Source organism: Pleuronectes platessa, chromosome 22 (assembly GCF_947347685.1).
Source record: "Pleuronectes platessa chromosome 22, fPlePla1.1, whole genome shotgun sequence".
In the NCBI taxonomy this organism is placed as follows: Eukaryota; Metazoa; Chordata; class Actinopteri; order Pleuronectiformes; family Pleuronectidae; genus Pleuronectes; species Pleuronectes platessa.
Genome location: NC_070647.1, coordinates 13,887,081 through 13,906,349, shown reverse-complemented (window position 1 = coordinate 13,906,349; position 19,269 = coordinate 13,887,081). Strand labels below are relative to the sequence as shown.

Here is a 19,269-nt window from a genome sequence, read left to right as displayed (position 1 = left end):
CAGAGCCGGACTGTAAGATCCACATGTCGCTCCTGAAGCAGTGCACTGGTATGGCAGAGCCCTTTAGTCAGTTTCCTTAAGAAAGTCCGTCACTACTTCACTGGAGAGTCACATCACTCTGCGCTCCAGAAATGCTACATTGGTTTCCTCTCAAAACACAGACCTGTGGTTTTAAACGTGTCCCGCGTGTTTGTTTATTGCACACGCAGCACGTCTTGTCTCCCAGAATGCATCGACGGGAAAAACTGTGCAATCATACAAAGGGTAGTGAGGGACAGGGCGACAGAAATGGCCATGTTTTGACAAAAGAGGAGTTATTTAGAGGCACAGAAAAACCTATTTTCTGCTTAAAGTCGTGTTCATTTTTTTTCGAAATCATAAAATTTCATATTTTCTTTTCAAAATTGTCATATTTTGGCATCTTCATCTGTGATCACAGCGAATCCATGCACAAAACAACCAAGACTTTTGGGCCTCAAAACAGACGTCATGCAGGAAATAAAAAGAACAATTCCATATCTTAAAGTTGATTCAAACAAATAAATAAGCAATCGTCATCGACCAATGTAAGAAAATTCCATAATAGTCAAACTGTCATCAGGATTTGACGCAACCTTTAAGTTTGTTTATAGCTAGTAAAAATAGGAAAATTATCATAAAAGCTCTTCATCCGTTTTTTGAAAGCTCTAATTCGTCTTATTTTGTTTTACCTAGTAATAACAAAAGCAAATACTGAGATGAAAAGAGGAGGGGTCGCATTTGTTTGTGGGGGGAATTAGGATTCTGTAGATACACACACACACACACACACACACACACACACACACACACACACACACACACACAACTCTACCCCCCCGTAACAACAGTCCTTTCACCGGGTGGACTTGTAAGTTGGAAAGGACAGAGCGATGAGACAGAGACGTCCCTGATGTGGCTCCGTGATTATAAATCAACAAGTGGGACTGATCCGGGGTCAGATGGGAGCAGAGTTAACCGCACATCCATTCCCGCAGCACCTGGCGGGGCTTAATGTTTAAAAGATGGCGCCGCTGCTGACCTATTTCCGAATGGGGGACGTGCGACAGGGGGGGGGGGGGCAGTAGCATTTCGAAAGGGGCCAAAGGTGCAACACGATTGTCCTTTCCCCCCGAAGCCGCTCGCATGTGGTATTTACAATCCAAGCTCGGGTGGACACAGAGCAGATCAGATAATGCATTCGTCTTTTTTTGTCCCATTCTTATTTAAAGCAGCAGCAATACCATTAATGCCAGCGTTTTGCAACAGAAGCCGCGTGTGTGTGTGTGTGTGTGTGTGTGTGTGTGTGTGTGTTTTTAGCCTTTTTTGAAAATGCCAGTCTGAAAGGTTAGGAGGAGGAAACAGTCAACGGGGAGCTGAAAACAAAAAACCTGGGAGTTGTACCGACACGGGGAGACGGTGTCTGGGTGTCTCGCGGGAGGACGGCTCAGTCCTGCAGTTAAACACACACAAAAGCGGGAAATATGCCGCACACAATTAGAAAATAAACACAGATCTTGACATTTAACGTTTTTTTCGCAGCGGGGGGGGGCCTCTTCGTGGGAAAATTCAAAGGCGATTTTCCCTGAAAGAAAGTGAAGAAGCACAAATTTTCCACAGACGACACATGAAAGCACAGTGTGTTGTTACGTATAGTATAATATAGACACGGGGGGGGGGGGGGGGGGGGGGGGGGGTTCGGGATCGCGGTGGTTTCTAGAAAAAGTCAGAGAGCAGTTTCGGCATTTCAAAATATGAAAGAAAAAATGTTCTTCCTCCGTTAGATAAACGTGGCGAGAATTTCTCCGGGAAGCTTTACCAACATTGAACGTGGACAGTGAAAGACAAACGACAGAAACTCAGAACCATCCCGTGGTCAGACATTTTGGTTTGGGCGACAGTCTACGTGATTTGTTGCCTTCGCTTTCCCATCATCCTTCACTGTAGCGTGACAATCAAGCAGGAGTGTTTTCTGATGATAGAGGCCCGACCGAGGAGCATTTTTTTGTTTTGCCTTTTTAATCCAGGGGAGCAGAGAAGAAGAAGAAGAGGACAGAAGGCTCTTCATCGCATAAATAAATCAGAAAGAGTGAAAATGGGGAAATAGCTTCTTTTTTTCCATTTTTGAAATATGAAATATCAGTTTTTTTATTCGTGAAAAGGACTATTTTTTTCTCTTTTCTTCCAGCCCTAGCGTTTAGTCAAGTGCAAAGAAGTGTTTAGTGGAGGCGTGTGTATTTTGGCACATGATTTATTTTAACTTTAAGTGTCAGCTATGCACGCATGCGCACATACAGCTCGGGAGGCGTGAGCTGTGGGATGTTGAAAACGAAAACAGAAGGTCCTCAGAGTGGCTCCGTCCCAGGAAGAGTTTGAGGGATTCACATTTTTCTGTGGTTTTTGTTGTTTTGTGAACACTGGAGTTAAAAGGAATCCATCCAGGAACTGAACATCTGAGAGTTTTTCTTTTGAAACTGACAAAAAACATTATAGAAATTTGTTAAAACTACGTAATATTTCAAAATACATGTGGAATCAAGTAAAACTTTATATATGCACTCTATTTCCTTATCTCTTTTAAAACCTTGATTTTTTTCTTTTAGTTTATTTTTAAATATATGCCTATAAGTGTGATTTTCATTTTTTTCACTATAGCTCTTTCTTCAGTATGTATATATGTACATTATGTACTTTTAAATAGATAGAGAGCGGGTGAGGATTGATGGAAGTGTGATTGTGGGTGTGTTTTGGGTAGGTGATGCTAGTTTATCTATTTACACCATGCTCTGAGAGTCACTTGGGGTCCGGTGTAGACTGAGTCCTGGGTCGGGGGGTATATACTGGTGCGGGTGGTTATAAGGCGGAGGTGGGGGGGGTAACGGAGGCTGGTGGTCGTCGCCGTCGCCGCCGTGGTAGCCGTCCGGCGAGCGGACCGGGGTGGACATGGCCGAGTGGCTGAGCTGGCGATGGCTGTGGTGGTGGTGGTAGAGGTGGTGGGTGGGCGTTTGGCTGAGGAAGGCCTCGACGCGTCCCTGCCCGCTGGGGTCGAGCATGATGACCTTGACGATCTGTTGACACTGGATGAGCGTCTCGGGCCGCAGGTCGGACATGCTGACGGCGGTCTGGCGCTGCTGCTGGAGGTGGAGGTGGTGGACGGGGGTGCTTGCTGCTGCTGCCTGCAGCTGCGGGTGCTGAGGTGGAGGCGCCGGCCCCTGGATTAGCCCCTGGGGCGCCTGCTGGAAAAGGAGCTCCCCCCGGTGGTTAAGAAGGGCCACGCTCTCGGGACTCCGAGCCGAGCTGCTGCTGCTGAGCTGGTACGTCTGAAGCCTGTTGTGAATTGACACCTAGTTTAGAAAACAGCCAAGAGAACAGCATCAAATGTTATAAACTGGTTCCTCCTCTACAATCCTCAAGCCCTCTTTTTCTTTTTTTTTTGGGGGGGGGGGATGGGGTGGGGGTGGTGGACGCACAGCACACACACACAGGGCATGCGTGGAGGCTCAGGTGCTGGGGGGGTCAGTGGGGGTGCAAAGTTATCGTGACCACTGTACACTCCCCTCCCTCCACTCCTACATGAGGTGGGGACACCGGTGCGTGACAGGGGTCGGGGGGACAGTGGTGGGGAATGGGGGGGGGTACGAGTTTTGGTGTGGGGGAAAATTAGGGGGCCGGTGGTTCCAAAGGGGACACTGAGGGCCCCTGTGTCTCCCTTCCAAACCACTGTGTGGTGCTATGGTGACAGCAGACACGAGGAGGCTTGGGGGGGTGGAGGACGGGGGGGTCGGGGATAACCAGAACATAGACGGAGGTCATATGTAGAAGAGGGAGAAGTGGAAGAAGAGGAGGAGTGGAGGTGAGCAGACTGACAACCACAGACATCCACAGGCAACACATCAGAATGCAAACCTCCAGTTCACACATTTATTACATCAACTTTATTTGATCATTCTCTTAATCTCTATGTTTCCCTTTATCTTATCTTTCCCTTAAATCCTGCTTTAAAGCCTCGTCTACATTGGCTCACACTGGATTTGATCAAAAGTGGAATGCATAAAGTGTAGTGTAGTGTGTAGTGGACAGAAAGTAGATGAACTTTGTGTGAACTTGTGAACCCGTCGTTCTCACGTTTGAACCAAAATCCCAGAAAACAAGATTTAAAATTCTATTACATCCTCTTGTCTTCATTTCATTTCAAGAGAAAACACATAAGGAATATCGCTATGTGAAAAATATAAGGTATTTTTGTCAACTATCTCATTTGTTAGCCGCTACACAAAGTTTGTGAGTTTTATTTGACCACTTCATCTTCTCTACAGTCAGTGTGTCAATAAGAGAACTGCTACTAAAACTTTTCCAAACGGAGACTGTGTGAAAAAGGTCACCGGTAATTCTCCGGCCTTATAATTAAACGTGATATATCTGAGGTTAGATCTCAGCGGTTTGTCTCTCGCTCTCCGACAGCAGCCGGTGTGATGCTTGTGTGAAATGAATCCATTAACATTTGCTCCCGTTCAATCTGCCCGCCATTATTTATACTTGACAACTTTGGCACAAAAGCTCAGATACGGTATCACTGAGCTCTGAGGCACTTAAGAGGGACAAGGACTTTCTGTCTGCTGCCTTTCAAAACTTTGATTTCTTAATGGAGAGAATAACTTTGTTCCACAGATGAAGAGACGAGTTTCAGTATAAGACTGAGTAGTTTGTCAGGTATCGGTTATTTGGCTTCTGAAACTCAGCAGAAAATTCGGTTTAATTTGAATGAGGCAAATCCTATAAAATAGAATTGTCTAAGAATGCCATTGTAATCAATAAGCAGATCATTAGCTCTGGATCATTTCAGTTACTTTAGACTACAGAAGCACAAATAGTGTCCTTAATTATAATTAAACATTAATTTCCTTGTTGATCAGTTGAACAATCATTTTAGAAAATATCAATAAATAGCTAAAATAAATCATATTTCACTTGAGCTCAAAGCAAAAGCTTACGATGTCTTGTTTTGTCTAAAAGACAGAAACAGATTAATTTAATCTGCAGATACTTTGACAATGTATTCAGAAATGTATTCACATAACAAGCCAGAAATAAATTGGTTGATTTGATTCCAGAGGTTCTGGACTATCGATAGTTAAAGCAGAGATGGTGAATTAAACATTTTGATATTTGACAAAATTTGCTATTCCCTGAAACTTGTAAACGAGACTATAAATTGAATATTATATTGCAACTCATGTGAACATCATTATCAATATAATGTCTCATTCAGCATAAGGTCAATAGCTGTAAAATTGTCCCTATGAAACCCAGTCACTGTCAATAAAAGCTAGTTCCCTTTCAGACTGTGAATCTGACTGTGACACCACATCCTCAACACTTTACTCATCAAATCCTAACAGCTTCAGAAATGTCCCTGTACTCATGTCCCCGGCAGGAGCAGGATGTCTCTGAGTGACCTTCCTGGGCTCAAAGATAAATGTTCTTTCAGCAGCCACTGACATTAACCGCTGAGGGCTAACCTGAGGTGCAAACATAAGGGAGAGGGGAAGACCTTAATCAGCCTCATATTAGAGAGGGATAAACATCTTCTGCAAAACATTAGATCGAAGCTTTACTGCAGGTAATAAAGAATAACATTTTTATTTTCTTCTCGCTTTGATGGTTTCTCTCTCGCCCGTGTGGTTATTTTGCATAAACATCCATAAAACCTCAGATATTATTGCACAACATAAGTGGCTCTTTCAAATTAAAGTTGATCATTGTGTCCAATTATCAGCATCCGAAGCCTGCTGCAGATGAGTATGCATCAACACATTCAAACGCGCAATAAAAAGATCATTTTATTTTTATGTCTTTAAATGTCTCTTGTGCGGCAACACCGGCGTGTTTTCCTCTGCAGTAATTATTGCTATACACGGGCATTTATGCTTATGAAAATCAAATGGTTGTGAAAGCTTTCAGTTTGGAGTGTGTGTGTAATCGCTTCTTCCCTAACAAGCTCCTGAGTGAAGATTTACATCCGTTATATCAACAAGCTGTGTGGAATTCAAAAAATCCACTCCATGTCAAACGGACCCTGCGCATATTTGGATTTACTCTATTGATTCTACTGCTGCACATGAGGACTAGCTGGATGGGGATTGCAAAGCCCCATGGGTAGTGTAGTTCAGCTTGTTCTCTCGCCTGCACAAAATGTTCGCACAGGAAGTTGTCGTCCCCCCCCCCCCCCCCCCCCCCCCCCCCTCCCCCCAGCCCACACCGGACCGGAGTCTAGTGAGGTGAAGACACTCGGTCAAACAAGCGTTAAATTTATCCACCTGCATGTTGCTGTGTTAATTAAGGTCTTGAATTTGGATGTGCACACACACACACACACACACACACACACAGACACACAGACACACACACAGTATATGCATTCCACTTGTGTCCTCAGCTACTTTTAGCGACGGCTAAAGTCCCTGCAGGAGTCACAATTTCTGCCTGAGCCTGTGAAACTAATTACAACCTGTTCCTTTTAGAGCGTGCGCGTAATATTTAAGCCTCTGCGTCTGCTGCAGATCCAAAGAGCAGGAACCTGTTCTCTTTTATTCATTTCCCCCCCAAACATTTTATGGGTATTTTTTCCCCCCTTGCGTCTTTATCCCAGAGTGTGGTCTTTCTGTTTGATAGCAAGACTTTCAGGTTCAGATTTCGTGACCCTCTCGCTCAAAACCCTGCACTCACACTCAAATATTCCTTAGTTGTGCTTGGATTTGCTCTGCTCCAGCTTCAGCTCTTCTCCAAGGACTGTAATTTCTGTACCATATATATTATATTTCTTTCCCCCCTGTAGTTTGTTGGAAGGCTACAAACAGCAAAGGTAACCAAAAAGAGGGAGGGGGCAATTTCATGCATCATAACTACACCTCACATTCTATTGGTCGGGGGAATTATGACGGACATGTTGCACAAATCTGAGGGCAGACTTTTCACACCTGGCAGAAGAGCTGAAACTGGAGCAGAGCAGGCAGAGAATATTTGAGTGCAAGCGGGGCGTTTTGAGTGAAAGCCTTTGAAAAATCTGAAAATCAATAAGTCGTGAGATCACTGAGTTCAAGACCACCCTCTTGATTAAAGATAGGTTTAAAAAAAAAAAAAAAACACACACACACACACATTTAAACCCATTTAGTTCGGTTGGGTTTCCTCACATGCCAGCATCGCTCCTTCTGTTCGAATCCTTCACCCACTCCTGCTCGGCTTCTCTAGCCCTGAAGTCCTGGGGATCTCTATCTCCTCCTACGTCTCATCATGACAAGCTGCACTGACTCCTACGGCTCTGACTTACCTGTCGTTCGGGACACGGCCCTATCACTAGGCACTTACCTCCACTGCATTGTGTGGGCTTCTGTCGTCTACCTCCTGGTTTCCTGAAGGCAGGGAATATAAAAGAGAGAGCGGCGGCAACATGTCCGTGTTAAACCGCCATTTCCTCTTTTACTGCGTCTTTAAAAATAAACCTTTTTTTCTTATGAATTGAAAACAGTTTAAATATAGGCACCAATTTAAAATGTTCGTTCTCAACAGCAGGCACATTAATGCGAGAGCGGGGAACAAGGCCTCGGTGGTGGGTTTGGAAATTAGGGAAGCGACAGTGCAAACACACTCACACACACCTGACGTGGAGCCACGCAGCTCGAGCTGTGTGCCGTTGTTCTTTAGCGAGTGCGTCTTGGCTCCCTGCTGCTTCTCCAGCTCCCCTGCGGAGAGGAGAGAACAAGAAGGATCCAGAATAATCACCGTGACAGAGAGCAAAGGGGCTCGATGGGAAGGTGTGACAACATTAGCAGGAATATCTTTTGTCCTTCAAAAAATGTACGTATACAAACACACACACTTTCTGGTGCCTTCCTCTCCAACTCTCTCCTCGAAGCTCAGAACCTCCCTAATTAAACTTCACACTCGACGGTAATTGCCTGTCATTTCCAATCATAATGACTCAATGTTGTTTGTGTTCTAATTAACCTCAAAACTGCCGGGTGAAATTCCTCAATTCGACATAAACAGTATGAAGAATACATTTTCTATAAAGTTGTTCATGAATAAAACTCTCATGTTGAATAGAAACTCTTGAACTCTTTAAATATATCATCTTCACAACAGCTGATAGGGGATCAGAAACGCTCTGAGATGCTGGAAGTGCAAACACAAGTGAGCGTGCTCCAGGCATGTTTACTACAACACAAAAAGTCCCGGGAGGCGAAAGGAAGTTGTGCTGTTTCTGTTCCATAGTGTGTCTTTTTTTTCGTTTGTGTCCCAGCATGCATTCTTGTTCTCGTGTGAGTGCATTGGTTCGCGTGTGTGTTTTTTGGAGCTCTTCTCGTTACTCGACTCCAGAGAGAGAAATAACTTCCATCTGTCAACCCATGCCCGTCTCCATATGTTGTCGGCTGCTCCCCCCCCCCCCCCGGCTGCGGACCCTCCCTCTCCGCGAAAGGCTAATGCAGTTGCGTCAAATCCCAGCGGGGGTGCTCTCTTTGATGCCCACTGGCAGGATCCAGACCGTGGAAGCTCAGGTTTCTCCATGTGTGAGTGTGTCTTAAGTATGTGCCTTTCTTGTTGTCTGGAGGATTTTCAGATGCACATTAAAAAAAACTAACTCTATCCCCCTCCCTTCTGGAATCTGTTTGAGCTGCAGAGGAGAAATGCAAAAGTCTGACCCCAAACTAACACAACACAACGAGGATGCTGATGAAAGGACGACTGTCTAAACTGAAATATCTATTCACATCCCCACAAAGTACTTTCAAAGGTGTGTACAGAGATGTCTCACACAAACGGCAACACAACTGCAAAAGCCACACAGTGGAAACACAACCACAACTGAAGTGAACGACTTGTTGCTGTCAAGTGAGCCTTGTTTGTGAAGAACCGGGTCAATCCAGCAGCCGTTCTTTGAATTTGATGCTTGTCTATTTGAGGTGTTACGGTACAGGTCCATTGGAACACCCAAACAAAGAAGGCACCTGTACCGTAACACATCAAAGAGACAAGCATCACTTTTAGTAGCTTTGTTTTGCATTTGTGTTTATTGCTTGTACAGCTTGTGTGAGATGTTGAAAAAGGTGCAAGCATTTCATAGGAAGAAAAAAATAAACAATAATACTAGCTATTATATAAAGTATTATTACTAATTGAATTATTATTTCCACTCTATAGGTCAGATGTAATGTGATTGGAGTATTTTCCAGCATTACAAAAATCTGTGCTGTATTTTAGAAGGGTACAGTGTGAGAATAGTCCTTCGGGTTATAGAGTTTTTCATTGTATTATAAAGGTGAAAATAGAAAATGTCAGGGCTCGCTCTCACATTCAATACGTATCTGCTCCATCTCCGACACCTCCGCGATTGATTCCTTCAGGTCCTCGATGAATTTGAGCAGGTCCTCTGCACTCTGGGCGCAGAAGTTAAGAATCTGCTTCTTGTCCGATCCGAAGGGCGAGAGGATGGTGATGCCGTGGGGGTAGTCTGAGGTCAACAGAGACAGAAGCATAAGCCCTGAGAGTTTTATCCTTTTAATTCAGACCAAAGGCTGGGGTGTTAACTTGGGAGTGTGCTGTGGTTTTCTTCATGTCGGTGTGACTTACACTCGTTTTCAAACAGGTGGAACTGCATGCCCAGCAGGCCCATGGCTTTGCAGAACGTGTAGGCTGCAGGACTCTTCTTCTTTGGACAAAGCTTCAAGATCTGCAGATAACGAGAAAATAACGAAAGTTATATTGAGTTAGTAAGTCAGTTCAGTTTATTTAAAGTTAAAAACAGAATCCAGAATCCATTAAACTAAGTAAGAGACGGAATAAGTTCACATGGATTACCTGAAAATCTGTTTAAACAGCATTAGCAGCTTTTCATATGATTCCACAGATTCAGCAAATCTCAGAGGTGCAGGTGGAGTATTTAAAAAGATATCAAGTAAATTTAAGTTACTGGATACATCATGATACCATGGTAGAGTATTAGTGTCACTTAGAGTTATCAAGAATTGAGTCATTATATTCCAAGTATAAAGTTCTAATTTAATCAGAAGCTGATTCTTGGAATCTCACAATAACATTTAAAAAAAACTACCTGTTGTACGGACTTTTATTTTGTCATAACCTTTTGGAATTTTAATCTCCTTGTGTTTGAACTTTTTTTGTTTATATATTTGGAGTTTTAGATTAATATCTTTGTTTGCACTTTGAGTTCATTACTTCCTGTTTTACTTTGAAGCTTCTGTCCCGGGTGTTTCTCGGACTTTGCTTCCTGTGTTTGTCTGGTGTATCTCCTTCCTGATTGTCTGCTCCAGCTCCAATGAGTCTCACCTGAGTTTCATTACCTCGGCCTCATTCTGTGTAAATAGTCTGAATCCCAAGTGAGAGCGAGATGATATGACACGTTTATTTTACTTTACTGTTTTCATTTTAAGTTCTTTACTTTCTTCATGACTGTGTTTGAGGGACTAGCCGATCTCACGTTCCGGCTTCAATGGACAAAAGGTAATTTCAGATATTTAATTTACTTTAATTTGAGCGTATAGCATCATAATGCAAAATCTTTCTAGATGAATTAGCATGTGTGTTCCCTGATATATTATTTTTGTGAGTAAGAGAAAAGAGAAAGAGGTGAATAGTGCCATTATAATTTAGTGACATAGGTTCTTTCCCTGGAATTTGTTCTTGTTTTTGCTCCCTTCATTGCTGGTTTGTTTCCTTTTGCTTCCTGACTCCTAGTTTGCTTGTTTGAGTAGAATTACACTCTTTGCTTTTTGATTCAGCCAAGAAACACTTAATGTGACAATGAGAGCAGCAGGAGCAGTAACAACCCTGAATGACAGCAGTGCCCAGTAAAAGATATGGGATTATCCCCGAGATCTACAGATCGCAGATCCGCCTCAAAGGAAGCTGGGCGAGAACAACTGATTTAAAACGCATTAAAAAAGCAAATTGAGTCAATATTGATGTACACTGCGATTTCCGAAGGTTCTGCTGCTGTTATTTGTATGGAAAAACCTCTTCGAGCTTCTATCAGGATGGATTAGAGATGTTGCGGAGCTTTTTCATTCAATGACCTTCACAGATATCGAGAAAGATGAGGCGAATCTATTTCACGGCCCCACTGGGGAACATCATTTACAAAGCAAGGTGTATTAAACCAATACATCACATCGGCACTTTAAATACTCCTTGACGTGTTTAAGCTGCAAGATCGTGGGCCAAGTTTAAAAAAAAAAGTCCCCATTGCTTAAACTCCATGGTAAAAAAAAATCTTTCAAAGACAATTTCTCCTTCGCTGTCCAAACCATCTGGATTAAAAAGTACACATAGCGCCGCTAACTTTTCCGTCTGAATGAAGAGAATTCCCCTGTGATGGTGGGAAATAACTCTGTTTTCACCTCCTACCTGAAAATCTGCCTCTTCTTGCAGCTAATTATTGCGTATCATATAAAAGCAAAGGCGTGGGGGGGGGAGGCCATATTGCTTTTTCTTTCTCTGGCTTGAGATCAACATATTTGATGTAAATGCCAAAGAAGGACATATATATATATATATATATATATATATATATATATATATATATATATATACTGAAGTGGATCTTACACCCTAAAGGACTCTGTAGGGACAGATCTTTTTCTCATGAGCTCGCTACAACTCTGCATCTGTTATTAAAAGACGGGGCTGGATGGGCCTGAGTTGTGAAACGACACAAGGGAAGAGAGGGGGCCTCGAGAAATGGCTCACAGTCAAAGTCAGTGATGGTGCGTTGAAGCTGTCACAACAAAATAAGCAGCTTTACAGCTTCAGCATTTGCAGCATTCGCAGCAGCAGCAGCAACAACATTTGAGGGCTGGTCTTAAAAGAAACGCACGTGAAAACCACAACAGCAAATATGAATCATTTCAAAGGAGGTGTGTGTCTTTTTGATCAACTCACCACAATTAGATCGTTGAAGAGGAAGACTTCCCTCTGGTGCGCCGCCTGCTTCTGGGCCTTGTTGACATCTGTCACCTCGAAAAGTCGACTGCAGCACACCAATCTTCTGTGAGGGACAGAGAGAACCTGCGGAGACACACGCACACATACACACACAGGTAAGTCTTCACTCGCTCAGATTAAATGACTCTGAGGCTCAGAAAAGAAAAATCCATCAATGCCAGATGAAGACAGGAGGAGACTTCACCACCGGAGCTACACTTTAAATACGATGGACTCTGGTAACAGTATTAAAGTTCACATTAATTACTGTGGTTAAGGGCTGAAGTATTATTAAAAAACCCAATTAAACTCAACAGGCTGAAACAAACTAGTGACATAAACTGGGATCCAACAGATCTTAAAACAGGTCTTAAAATGTTAATCAGCGATGGATACGAGTTAGTGTTCTCTCTATATCTTACAGGTATTTATTGTCTTTCCGTATATAATACAGATATTTTAGGTTTTTGTTTACATTTTGTATGTAAAATGTACCTAGTCATTTATTTTAGTCATATCAGACATTGTTCATATTCAAATCGAAGCATGTATGTGTGACACCCTGTATGGAGAAGATCTTTAAAGCTACACTAAATAAGTCTTGTTGAGCAACGGCGCCCCCTGCAGCGACACATGGGGCTTATGTGGTTTTCCCACTGAACAGTGGATATTACCCATGATCCCCAGAGTCCTGAATCAGAAAGTTTCCTCGCTGAATATCTGAGATTAGCTAATCTACAATTCGGCAATATACTCTTGTACTTGCTGGGTCTGATTATGGCTACAATGTAAGGATGGATAATAATAATAATAATAATAATAATAATAATAATAATAATAATAATAATAATAATAATAACAACAATAATAATAATAATAAAAAATATATATATATATATATATATAGGATATATTTCCTTTGCTTTTCGTCTCATGCCGTCATCCTCTGTACAAACCGTTTCCCGTCCGTATCCGATCAGAATTAGTGTTTTCTACTTGTACATTGAATGATTATGCCTTTCTCCAGTTGTGTCCCTTGAAGCCTCAAGCTTCTCTTTCTGGACTTAAGTGCTTTTCCAAGTTTAAGCTGATTACGGGGGGGGGGGGGGGGGCTGGCTCATGCCTTCAGAGACTGATCTAATCATGTTCTTGTCTCGTCCGGCTCTCTGACTTCGATTGGTGAAGAAATCACAACACCGGCTGAGAGGCAGCTGTTAGATCCAAATACACACGATCTGCGTTCAGTCTTCACTACTATCAGATTTTTGTTTCATCCCCCCCCCCCCTCCCCGCCTGTGTGCTATTTGCAATGCAGTGAATGCACCCAGCCTCTTTCCCTCTCCTGCTCTGCCATCACTCATCACTGCAGGGCTTACAGCCTGCAGCAGCCAGTCAGCCTGCTTTCTCATTACACTAATGTCAGAAACATGTAAAGACATCATTAGCCTGAAATGCCTCCCACTCAAACTGGTAAAAAAAACAAAAAAACAGTCCTTCTACTGACGGGATTAAGAAACACTTTCACAGGAGAGTTTTCCGACGTGTTGCGTTAACTAAACTGCTGCAGCCTCAAATTCAAGAAGGGTTGTTACTTGGCTTTCGTCACAACATCAAGTATTTACGTCAAACCAAACTCCTATGATGGAGAAACCCATTAAGCCAAAATTATCCTGTGTGGAACTCCTGTGTAGGATTATAAATGTATAATCTACAATGCAGGGACTCTGACACCTTCAGGGATGGATTATATTGTATTTACTATTTTTTGGCAGAGAATTTGTATGAGCAGCAATAATCACTTCCTGCCCCAACAATCCATCATTGTTAACTTTATGACAGCTCTCGTTGTCATCCTCTGACTACTGATCTATCACCGAGAGAGACACTTGAAGGTAGACGGCTGCGTTTCCCCCAAAGTTCCTCAATATCGAAGATGTACAAGAAGTGGTGTGTGACAATCCGATAAACGAGATGTAGGGTAACGCAATGTCATCGCTCTGACGCTGGTTTGTAATGTGTGTTTGAAGAAAGTTCTGGAAAATAACGAGATTACATTAGTTAGCTGTTATTATTCTCCAAAATCTCTTCAGTACACATCATAATCAACGTCTCATCTCAAACAGGAAATGAAAGTGTCCTGAATGACGACAGTGGGACCAAACTTAAACTCAACCCTTGTTAACTATGTGTACTTTGAGAAAACTTGAGTAGTCTAGTATCAGAGGTCACTAATGGTCGGACCGGATGTCCTTAGAGGTTTGGAAGAAATCTTTAAAACCGGCTCTTGTGTGTGGATGCAATATATATGTCTATGAGAGATGATAGAAAGAAAATTGGCAACTTTTATCTATATTTCATTAAGGATTGGAACGCCTTGCACCGATATCAGAATTCCCCGAACTGTTTAAGTATTTAAAACAAAAATAAGCCTTTCAGTGTTATGAGTGGGCACGGAGAACACATTCCCCCCTGATTCAGAGTAATCAGTCAATTATCAAGCCGACTCCTTCTGCCTGTGTGTCTGTCTCAAGCTTTCCGACCTGCAACGAACTCCGCACATTCTCCTAAAATCCTCCGGAGGGAGGGGCTGCGTGCGAGACGCAAACATCCGAGTCAGCTGCTCTCTGAACAGTTAGGGGGGGGGGTCTTAATGAGGGGGGGTTGTTAACGATGTATCTTGCAGGAGTAATGACCTGAGGTAATGATCGCGCTGATGATGAGACATTTAATGGCTAATAAATGTGCTCCGTCAAGGCTACTAAGGCTAGGTGGTAGTGACGAAGCCTTGAATAACGAGTGAGTCACTCGGCACTGTGTTGTGTGTGTGTGTTGTGTGTGTTTGTGAAGTGGTCAACTCTGCCTAATTATTCGACAAAACTCATTAAATACAGGAAGTGTGATCAGTGTGTGTCTCCTGAGATTGTGCTGTAATAATAACTTCGGGGTATGATGACGGAACAATGGGCCACTAGAGGTATAACAACTGCTGCTCGAAGCTGTGGCTCATTGATATGAAACAACTGGGCAAAGGCTGTGCAGAGTTTTAGAGAAAACATTATCAAGGCGTGTCTGAACACTCATTTGTGTTCCATCTTCAGGACATTAACATGCTTCTTGAGACCAGAGCCTGGTCCTAATGAGGCAAAACTTAATTTCCGAGGTAAGGTGGAAAGATTTTAGTTTTGCTGTCCACAATGAATGGCAGTTAATGCAAAGTCCTAATAAGCGATTATTTCTCGATCACGATTAATGGACGATCATTCACACAACCTGACGATCACATTGATTAAGTTATTTATCCATTATGTTAGTGTTTATTGTTAACTTGTAATGTGAGGACAGTGGGTGAGGGAGGAGGGAGGACACCCAACGATTTGTTAGTGCAAACTTTGAGTAAAGTATTAACTGAATTAAACAACATGAGCAAAATTAGAGGTTATCCATGTCTGTTTTGATACATTTTCAGTTAATTGCCCAGCCCTCGTGTGTGTGTGTGTTTACTATTATTCCTGTCTCCTGTATATTTATGAGAATATGTGGAGTCGTCCTTGCTTCTTCAAAAAGGCTAATTGGGGGTTTAGACCTGGTTTCACTGCAGGGTTAAAGCTGCTCTAATCCACATTTCTAATATTAACAGAGGATTACATTATTATGTGAAACCTGAAAGGGATCAGTCATAGTGACAAAACCAATAGAAACAAACAGTTCCCTCAGGAGGAAGCGAATCTCAGACTCACACTCATCAGGCAGCTGTAACCACAACAGTAAATGAATGAATGAGAGAGGTGGGTTAACGACTGGTTGTGCTGGCCTCAATGGTCAAAGCAACCAGTTAAACAGGTTAAAGGGTTATTATTAACTTAGTTGCCGTTAAGGGCTTGGTCGTGCGCTTACCGTCTTCATGCCCACAATAGACTGCTCCACCTTGGAGACGTAGGTGACGTGGTCTTCATTGGAGCGTAACTCCCTCAGCTGTATTCTCTCGTAGATTCCCACCACCATGTCTCTGGGGATATCCGCACCATCATCCACACCTGAGATGAGGAAAATAGTCCAATTACACACCAGTACACACACATCACCACACAGGGTGGCTGCTTTTCATTTTTTCCCCGAAAGTCTCCTTCCTCTTGCAGTGGGTCTTTTTTATTATTTGCCGTTGGAACCACAGCGCCAGTTCCTCGCAGTTAGAGCTCCCGGTTACGTCCGCACAGCTGTACGCCATGTGGTGTGGTACATTGAGTTTTCAATGGGGCAGGGTGTGTTAGGAGAAAATAGCGAGGCCCCCCGGGACACTGCGGAGACACAGGTGCCAATTATGTACGCAGGGGCTGTGAATGTAAGAAAATGGCCTTATATAATAGTTCATTACATAGGATAGCAGTGTGATATGGGTTTGCCATGTGAGTATTATATAACTGCGAGATCATATTGTGGGCAGCTGTGGCTCAGGAAGTAGAGCGGGTTGTCCACTAACCAATCAGTTGGTGGTTCAATCCCAATCTCCGCCACTCCAACTGCCAAACTGTTGATGCATGATAGAAAATAGGCGGATGGCCATGTGATATTTTCAACGTTCTTTAACATTGTGAGATAACAACAATTTAGATTGATTTAAAGGTGGTTTCATAGGGGACTGTTGGGCCCTTTGTAATCATAGGTGCCATTTTATTTTGTATTACTCCTCCCATTTTCTTTCTGTTTGTTCGTCTATTGGTTGATTTGTTGGCAGGGTTATGCAAAAACAATTAACTCGGTGGAGGACGTGGCCAGGACCTTTTAAAGAACCCGTTAATTTACATTTTTTATGACAAATAAATCATTAAGGTTATCAGAGCACTTCCATCTTTCTTTTATATTTCAACTATAAGCACTAGACTGTCATTGCTCGAGCTTGGCGGAGGTATACGCTCGATCAAGTGCTATTCATCACTGCACAATCTTGTTTTACCCAAATTTTCCATGTAGATATGCTTCTTCTTTAAAAGGGAGGTGAACTCCTTGTGCAACACTGGCACATCCTCCCTCATAGAAATATAAAGAAATCATAAACAACACAGTACCGATATCGGTTTTCAGTGGGCTGGTGCACCAGATTAATTTAGATGGAAGCTGGTCTGTGTTATGTTGAACCATAGTGCAGCGGCTCTGACTCTTCCCTTCTGTTTTAATTGAGATAATGAATGCTCTTCGGTTCTTCATTACTATTGGTTTCTGGTGTATAATTGCATTTCACCTCAGCCAATTAGCTGAGTGAACTATGCTTCTGTGGAAGAACCGGAGGGAGAGAACAGACAAGGGACAGCGGCTGAATAAACAGACGGCGCAATATTGTGACGGAGAAAAAACAAGATAATGGATACACAGAGAGAGAGAGAGAGAAAACAGTGAGCTGAGCAGAAAACAAATGTAGACGCGGGGAGAGAGCGACATGTTTTAATTCACGTGAGATACCGGAATTGATTTTCCGACTTAATTTAATTGCGGGCGGGAAAAGTCTGCATGCATTTATTAAACTTGTTCTGCGGCGACCTCGGTGTCCCCCGGCTGATTTCACAGAGGGAGAGCAAAACCTGTCTCTACCTCGCCGCTCGGCGAACGAGCATCTGTTTGACGAGAGCAACAGGCGTCTCCTGTCTGTCGCTGTGACCTGTGTCTGTGTAAAGCACAATGAGCGGGGGGGGGGAAATGTAATTATTTATCATTTAGATTAGTGCAGGGAGGTTTGCCACCGCAGGACATTACATCAGGGAAATGCTTTACGTTTTAAATTGGCCAAAGAAAACCAATTTCATTCAATAAGTCATAAACAAGAGCAATTTCTAGTATTGAATGCCATATAGTAAATAAAAAAAGACGCATCTACGATTATGCGATATGTTTTAGGAATTTTGGATCTTTTTTTTTATTCTGGGTCTTCGTTTAACGGTCCAATGAGTTGACAATCTATGTCAACGTAAAAAAAAACATTTTCTCAGAGGCAATGTTGTTCAGAAAATAGATATCAGGCATTGGCACGTATAGACCCTCATTAATGTGGCGTACAAAGGCCAAATTAAAAGCATTACAAAATGGCAAAAACACCCCAGGTCTCTGAAGGGTTAATGTATTTAATTGAGTTTTATTTGTCATGTGTAAGTTAACAGAAGGTCAATGCTAGAGCGAAAAATGTTGTTAGAGAAGAAAGGGTAACAAGCGTTAAATAGTAAGAGCCTTTCCTGTCGCCGCTCCGTCGTGAGCACAATCCATATCGCTCGGTTATTGACCTTCGCTTGTACACTGTTTGTCATGATGCATTGTGGGAAACAATGAGTGCAGCAGTAGTCACTAAACATTCTGACACCCCTATAAAATGGTGAACTCACTACATGATACGATTAAACCTGAGCTCAACTATCCAACCTCCTTTTGGGTGATAGTCTTTATGATGTTCTTCACCTGAGATTAGTGTCGGCAGGACTTTTTTATATTTGCTGAGTCGGCCTCCTGTGTGCATGTTGTTAGCATCTACTTACTGAGTGAACTATTTAGCTCACACACCACTTCTCCGGTGACAGCACATGCACACATGCTCCTAAAAGACTAACCTTCCTGCTTGAGCTGGTTACAAGCACTCATTTCTGTCACTCTAGCTTAATGTGCCTCTACACACCACACACACACACTCACACACAGACACACACAGGCAGATTGCGATGCTGTCTTACCTCGCAGGTTGCGTATGAAGTCCTCCAGCAGCATCTTGCGATCGGGCTTGATGTTGGGGCTGTACATGTCGGTGTTGAGCAGAATGATGGCGAAGGCCAGGATGAAGATGGTGTCCGGGTTGTGAAACTGCTGCACCACGTCAGGGTTGCACATGCAGTAGCGCTGGCTGTTGGGTTAAAAGGAGGGAAAGAACGATTCATTTTTTGAATTTAAGAAACAAAAGATGTATGGAAGAAATGCAAGGGATGAATTGAAGGAGTAATAGATGTGGGTTATGAACATTGACTGTATTTATCGATTGAGGATCCAGCTCCACTTTGTGTTTTACAAAAATGAAGCCAGTATATCATGGATACACGAGCTGCCATCTTGTGCTGTCGACATAATTCAGAGCCACTGTTTGGCAGCGATTGTGATGTCGAGCCAAAACATGCTCTTGACCAATCGTGAGGCGGCAGTGGTTGGCCATGTGACCATATAGGACATGAGGAAGAAAGTACGAGTTGGTATATTAGACCACGTTTACAACACATCTGCTTTTGC

At 42.9% G+C, this 19,269-nt stretch overlaps 1 protein-coding gene across 1 annotated transcript in view; it reads right to left on the bottom strand.

Annotated features, from left to right (window-relative positions):
* Window positions 1–2,792: 2,792 nt before the first annotated feature.
* Window positions 2,793–19,269, bottom strand: part of iqsec3a (IQ motif and Sec7 domain ArfGEF 3a) — an 80,836-nt gene continuing 64,359 nt past the window's right edge. The window contains exons 7-14 of the mRNA XM_053415038.1: window positions 18,726–18,892; window positions 15,913–16,052; window positions 11,977–12,102; window positions 9,649–9,748; window positions 9,371–9,529; window positions 7,677–7,760; window positions 7,387–7,430; window positions 2,793–3,362 (exon numbers count right to left, since the gene is read on the bottom strand). Coding sequence (XP_053271013.1) covers window positions 2,793–3,362; window positions 7,387–7,430; window positions 7,677–7,760; window positions 9,371–9,529; window positions 9,649–9,748; window positions 11,977–12,102; window positions 15,913–16,052; window positions 18,726–18,892 — 1,390 coding nt within the window. The remainder of the gene's footprint in view (window positions 3,363–7,386; window positions 7,431–7,676; window positions 7,761–9,370; window positions 9,530–9,648; window positions 9,749–11,976; window positions 12,103–15,912; window positions 16,053–18,725; window positions 18,893–19,269) is intronic.